The sequence below is a fragment of the Chiloscyllium plagiosum genome, chromosome 11 (assembly GCF_004010195.1).
Source record: "Chiloscyllium plagiosum isolate BGI_BamShark_2017 chromosome 11, ASM401019v2, whole genome shotgun sequence".
Classification (NCBI taxonomy): Eukaryota; Metazoa; Chordata; class Chondrichthyes; order Orectolobiformes; family Hemiscylliidae; genus Chiloscyllium; species Chiloscyllium plagiosum.
Window position 1 is genome coordinate 82,410,612 of NC_057720.1, and position 7,134 is coordinate 82,417,745.

Here is a 7,134-nt window from a genome sequence, read left to right on the forward strand (position 1 = left end):
AGGGACTTAGATATGATGCAGAGTTGGGCTGAGGAGTGGCAGATGGAGTTCAACCCTGCCTAGTGTGAGGTTGTCCATTTTGGAAGAACAAATAAGAATGCGGAATACAGGGTTAATGGTAGGGTTCTTAGTCAGGTGGAGGAACAGAGGGATCTTGGGGTCTATGTACATAGATCTTTGAAGGTTGCCACTCAGGTGGATAGAGTTTGTAAGAAGGCCTATGGTGTATTAGTGTTCATTAGCAGAGGGATTGAATTCAAGAGTCGTGAATTGATGTTGCAACTGTACAGGACTTTGGTTAGGCCGCATTTGGAGTACTGTGTGCAGTTCTGGTCGCCTCACTTTAGGAAAGATGTGGGAGCTTTGGAGAGGTTGCAGAGAAGATTTACCAGGATGTTGCCTGGAATGGAGAGGAAGTCGTACGAGGATAGGTTGAGAGTTCTCGGCCTTTTCTCGTTGGAACGGCGAAGGATGAGGGGTGACTTGGTAGAGGTTTATAAGATGATCAGAGGAATAGATAGAGTAGACAGTCAGAAACTTTTTCCCCGGGTACAACAGAGTGTTACAAGGGGACATAAATTTAAGGTGAAGGGTGGAAGGTATAGGGGAGATGTCAGGGGTGGGTTCTTCACCAAGAGAGTGGTGGGGGCATGGAATGCACTGCCTGTGGGAGTGGTAGAGAATCTTTGGTGACCTGAAAGCGGCAATTGGATAGGTACATGGATGGGTGCTTAAGCTGGGACAAATGTTCGGCACAACATCGTGGGCCGAAGGGCCTGTTCTGTGTTGTATTGTTCTATGTTCTACGTTCTAAGTGCAGCCCATTCACAAAATATCATCTAACAGGAGACATTTTGGTTGTGGGTTTTCCAATTATGTTCTCGTTAAATAGAGTCTGTACTTAGCCTTCTACAAACAACCAAAAAAATCCATACTGGCAGACCTCAGTTTGGTCAATAAAGATGCACAGCATTGCCGCAGAAATATGCTTCATTTGTCCAAATCCATCCATGGTGCCAGATGGTAAGAAACTTCGGCTTGGTCATCCTCATGTGCAGCTGCAAGTTAACTATCTAAAACTGTGCAAATTACCAGAAGAGGCCACTGAGCAAGGATCCTACTGCTGTCCAGTTAGAATCACTATCTCTTACAGGGCACTTGTTTGCAGGCTTTCTCAAAACAGAGAGTAGATTCATTCAGTTATCATCAAAAGAATGTGCTAATATTTTCCTGGATGTAACATCACAAAATGCTACAACTGATTGTCTTGCAGTGCCTGGTCATTAAAAATGCTATGACAGTGAAAAAAAGTGATTTCTTAATTTTTAAAATTCATTAACCTTTCTATAACATAGAAAAGAAAATGGCTGCCTGGATTATTCCAAGGTGTAATCCAATTTTAGGATTCAGCCAAAAGACAACCACAAACAAACTAAGCCTACAGAATTGCTGACATAATCTACACTCTTCAATTGTACTATACATAAGCAGTAATGACAACATTCCCAAACACTCATTTTAAAGTTCCTGCTGAATTACTAACACATATCCCTCTCTATAATTATATAGATACACGGTTTCCTTTAGTGTAAACCACTACTGTCTCCTGTCAAAATCTTGCATGTTTTATTTTATTCTGTTACCTAAATGTATCTTTTGTGACATTCAATCCCCAGATCAGACTTAAATTGCCTTCAAATATCTATAACAGTACAAATGTTATAATATATTTAGTAACAAGTTGCATTCACATTAGTGATTGCAACATTCAGATAACAAATGGAAAGGTGAACATAATGGGCACTATATCAGCAAGAGAAAGTTACGAGGGCTGGCCAAAAGCTGGATCAAAGAGTTGAGGTTTGGACCTTTCGATATAGTTGGGCTTAGGTAGAAAAGTCCAAAGATTAGGACTGGCATGGCTGATGACTTTGTTACCAGTAGTGGGATAACAGAAGCATATAACTAAATAAAAGAGCCAAAGTCAGAGGAACTGTGCTCATTGGGTTACAAACAGCCACAGCAGGTTGAAGAGGTTTATGATTGAAAACTTGTCTCGATGCACTAATCAACCCATGAGGTCATGAATGTTTCTCCAAACACAGATATATGGAGGCAGTTAATAATGCAGAGATAGTTAACCTTTTTTTATCCTGCCTACCACTGGTGAGAGTCTAAAGCTCAGCTCAGATCAAAACAATACCTGTCAAGGTTGCAAATGAACCCAAGACAATGATCAAAAAAGAATCAATGAAAGTGAAAGGGAGGAAAACAATGGCTGAAGACACTGATCACAATTTTAATGAACACCATTTGTACAAACCGGATACTGTACACAGTAATTAGAAGTGTACAAAGTTAAAAATCACACAACACCAGGTTATAGTCCAACAGGTTTAGTTGGAAGTACACTAGCTTTTGGAGCGATGCTCCTTCATCAGGTGACAATCACCTGATGAAGGAGCGTCGCTCCAAAAGCTAGTGTACTTCCAACTAAACCTGTTGGACTATAACCTGGTGTTGTGACTTTTAACTTTGTACACCCCAGTCCAACACCGGCATCTCCAAATCATAATTAGAAGTGCTTAGCCTTTCTTTAAAATACAAAGCTGCCACATAACATTCCAGACTGACAGACTATGAAGTCCAGACCTACAGATATGCAGTTGAAGGTCACAATTGACTGAAGTAGGAGCAGTAGCCTCCAGTGCCAAATCATTAGTAACATTGTTCCTATAAGGATAATACATCGCTATCTTCAGTTATCCTAGGTCAACTCATGAGTCAGAGGTTTACAGCATAGAAACAGGCCCTTCAGCCCAACCCAGCTTTCACAATTAATCTAGTCCCATTTGATTGTGTTTGGTCCAAAACCTCCATGGCAAACCATAAGACCAAAAGATACAAGAGCAGGAATTAAGCCATTCAGCCCATCAAGTCTGTTCTGTCATTCAATCATGGCTGATAAGTTTCTCAATTTCCTGGGTGGTAAAATGCATATTTACTTCTCTCAGTCTTAAATATACTCAATGACTTGGCCTCCACAGCCTTCTGTGCCAAGAAACCCAGTGTTATGGGTGCTTGCTATATTGTGTGTAATATTCATGAAATTACTTTGTCCATTTTATTCCCCCACAGATATTATTTTGTAAAAATAATCACAGAATCACTAGAGTGTGGAAGCAGGCCATTCAGCTCATCGAGTCCATACCAACCCTCTGAAAAGCATCCCTTCTAGACCCACGCCCCTGCCAGATCCCTGAATTTCCCACGGCTAATCTACCTAGCCTGCACATCCCTGGACACTACGGTCAATTTAGGACGGCCAATCCATCTCACCTGCAGATCTCTGGACTGTGTAAGGCAACCAGAGCACCTGGAAGAAAGCCACACAGACATGGAGAAAACATGCAAATACTACACAGAGAGACTGTTCCCCAAGTGTGGAATTGAACTTGAGGTCCCGGCACCGTGAGGCAGCAGTACTAACCACTAAGGCACCATGCCACGCACAATATATGTTTTGCACTAATAATAATGTCAGTTTGGGACACATTAAATCGTGAAGTTAACAAAATTATCATTGCATTCGACATCTTGGTTATTCTCACTAAGTTATCATTGAACGCTGCATAAATCAAAAAAGGGACAATACTAAAGCAATTACAGATGGTTTCCCTGGTGAGAGGTTCAGTAACCAGAGGATACAGATTTAAAATAATTAGCCAAAAAAAGAGGAACAATGACATGAATCACAGCAAGTTATGATTTCAAATGCACTGTTTGAAAGAGTGCTGGAAGCAGTTTCTTCAAAAGACAATTGGATATATACTGAAAAAAAGAATAGGTTTGCAGAGCAACAAGAGAAGTGAAGTGAATTGGGTAGCCACTTTAAAGCATAATGACCTGAATGATCTCATTCCACGCTGTGTGATTCTATAAGAACACAACATACAGGAGCAGGAGTAGACCACATAATCTGTCAATTTTTAATATGATCATGATTGATCTTTGGCTTTGAATCCACTTTCCCACTCACTTCATATGTCCCTTGATTCTGAGACTAATGATCTATCAAGCGCAGCCTTAAATATATTCACTGATGGGGTATCCATCACCCTCTGGGTAAGAATTCCATTGATTAACAATCCTTTGGAGTGAAGAAATTTCTTCTCATCTCTGTTCTAAATGACTGATTCTTTATTCTGAGACAGCTCCCAATTCTCTTGATCATCCAGCTAGAAGAAACAGTTGTCTGTCCTGTCAAGCTCCATTGCAATCTTGTACGTCCCAAAGAGATGAACTCTCATTCTTCCAAACACCAAACAATATAGGCCTGTTTTTATTATTCCAAGGGATATGGGCATCGCTGACAAGACCAGCATTTGTAACTCCTCCTCAAATGTCTCAAGATGATGTTGAGGAGTCCCCTCCTTGAAACACTGCAGTTCTTATAGTATAGATACATCCACAGTGCCATTAGGCAGGAGTTCCAGAATTGTGACCCAGTGACAGTAGAGGAATGGCAATATATTTCCAAGCCAGGATGGTGCATAGCTTGGAGTGGACCTCGCAGGTGGTGGTGTTCCCATATAGCTATTGACCTTGTGCTTCTAGGTGGTAGAGCTCCCTCCCTGACACACACACTCTCCCATCTCTCCTCCCTCACGACCTTACCCCACCCCAAACTTCAGTCATGTGTACACACACCCCTCACAGCCTTGCAGGTTCAGAGATCGTCACTGCCATCATGATTCATAGATTCCCCAAAGTGTGGAAACAGGTCATTCGGCCCAACAAGTCCACACTGACCCTCCAAAGAGTAACCCACCCAAGTCCATTCCCCTACCCTATTGCTCTACATTTCCCGAGTAATATACCTAACCTACACATCCCTCAACACATTGGGCAATTTAGCATGACCAATTCACCTGACCTGCACATCTTTGGATTGTGGGAGGAAACCGGAGCACTCGGAGGAAACCCATGCAGACACAGAGAGAATGTGCGAACTCCACACAGACAGTTGCCCAAGCTGGAATCAAACCCTGTCCCCTGACGCTGTGAGGCAGCAGTGCTAACCACTGAGCCACCGTGCCGATTGTTGACTCTCAGGGAAGACAGTACTTCTACAAGAGGGATACATTTTTGTCTACTATTCGACTCGCTCTTTGTGCGCAGCCTTGGCCCCCACACCCATAGCCATGCCGCTTTTTGCGCACCAGCACAGCAAATATGACATCCCTGCACTCCTGCTATTCTTGATAAAGCGGGATCTGAGGGTTACACGAGTGGGAAGATATCCTCTGCCTTAGATTGTAAAGGTGACAGCCGCTCTGATCTTCAATATGCTTGGCTCCTCTCACAGGGAGCAAAGGGTAACCTGTGGAGAATTTCATAGTCATGCACCCACAAACGGAATAGGACAGTGTCAAATGCCATGCCCCTTTCATCTGCCAAGCAGACTTTCCATCAATGGTGCCATTCTTGCTGTGAGGCTTCAACCTGAACCCAATGACACATTCTGCTCCTCCAATCAGAGGCTGTTTCCCATACTTGCTGCTGATGGGCTTATTAGTAAAACTACCAGCAGCAAATTTAGGAGAGAAATGGCAATTCATTGAAGGAGGCTCATAAAATTTCATTATGGCCTTCATGTATTTCAAAGCCCCAAATGCTTTGGCTGTGATGTACCAATTTAGGCAGCTTCTCATCACAAGACCACTCTGCCATCCCAGGAGGGACCAATCTACTGAACCTTCGCTGGACCATCTCCAATTCAAGGATACCTTTTCATCATGGTGGGAGAGAAGGAGTGACATGCATCCATTACATCCCGAAGCCCCATTTCTCGACAGTCAATTCCTCCAGGATCCTGCATAAATACTTCTGACTCTCAGTTAGACTTGGAGAAGATCTAGCTTACTTAATTGGATAGTTATATAAGAAACATTACACACATTAAAACTACACCTAACTCCTGGGCAATTATACAACTGACCCTCTCAATTTCTCTGCTGACTCCCTGATCCTCTGAATTCTTTGACCCTGACCCTCTCCAGCCCCCACCAACCCCTCCCCTTGATCGTCGGATAATCCCTTGACCTTACAGCTCCTCCAATTCTTTGAAATTTTAACCCTTATCTCTTGATTTGCCTAACACTCATACCCACGTGACCCTCCAAACACCCTGACCTCCTGATTTAAACACTGACTAACCATGACCTTACCAACCTAACCATCCAATTCCCCTCCCAATCCATATCACCCACCTCAAAATTCCCAACTAGCTCCTGACTCAACCTTTGCCATACTATTTGCCAATACCCACTTAAACACCGACATATTCACACATTCACTCACATTTATGCAGAATGTGACAGCTAGTGTCATAAGGGGGAAGGCAGTTGCAGTGTAGCTTCATCATGAATTCTCTCTGCAACTCCCTCTGAAGATTTTTGCACCGACTGAACTTGGAAGAATCCCCCATCAGATACTGATTGAAGAAAAAAAGGAGAAAGTCAAGCAGGTAATTTTTTTGTGTGGTCAGCATTGGAAAAGGGATTTGTAATGCTGATTGGAATATTTTTTCATCACAAATAACATACAATGAGATAGTAGTTGTCTTTGTCTCATTGTCTTTTCTCAACGACGTGACAGATGGACACACATCCATACTATGAGTGATTTCCCTAGCAACAACAGCAGCAAGCTACATGTACATAGCATGATAAATTGTCTAAACTTTACAGGAGCATTACAAAGCAAGATTTGATATAGAGTCTCTTAAGATCATATCAAGTCAGATGGCCAAATGTTTGGTCAAAGGCAAAAAATTGAGGTATAAAGGCTTCGGAAAGGAATTTCAGAGGCCCAGCCTTTGGCAGCAGCAGGCAACAGTCACTAATGCTGGAATAATTCAAATTAGCGATTGTCAAGAGGCCAAAACTAAATCAATGCAGACCGGAGGATAACTTGTGAGACAGAAGAAGAGTAGACTTCAACACTGAGACAAAAAACTATTTTTAAAGTAAGCATGAGAAGGTACAAATCTAGACTCTGCCTAACAGGGAACCAATATAGGTCAGCAAGCACAGGAATGATAGGTACACAGTGCTAGGAGGGACAAAGGAC

General features: G+C 42.5%; 1 protein-coding gene across 1 annotated transcript in view; it reads right to left on the minus strand.

Moving 5' to 3' along the window:
* The window catches only part of LOC122554626 (xenotropic and polytropic retrovirus receptor 1 homolog), a 301,561-nt gene extending 295,047 nt beyond the window's left edge, over positions 1-6,514 (minus strand). The window contains exon 1 of the mRNA XM_043699948.1: positions 6,364-6,514. Coding sequence (XP_043555883.1) covers positions 6,364-6,393 — 30 coding nt within the window. The 5' untranslated portion in view covers positions 6,394-6,514. The remainder of the gene's footprint in view (positions 1-6,363) is intronic.
* Between the last annotated feature and the right edge of the window lie 620 nt (positions 6,515-7,134).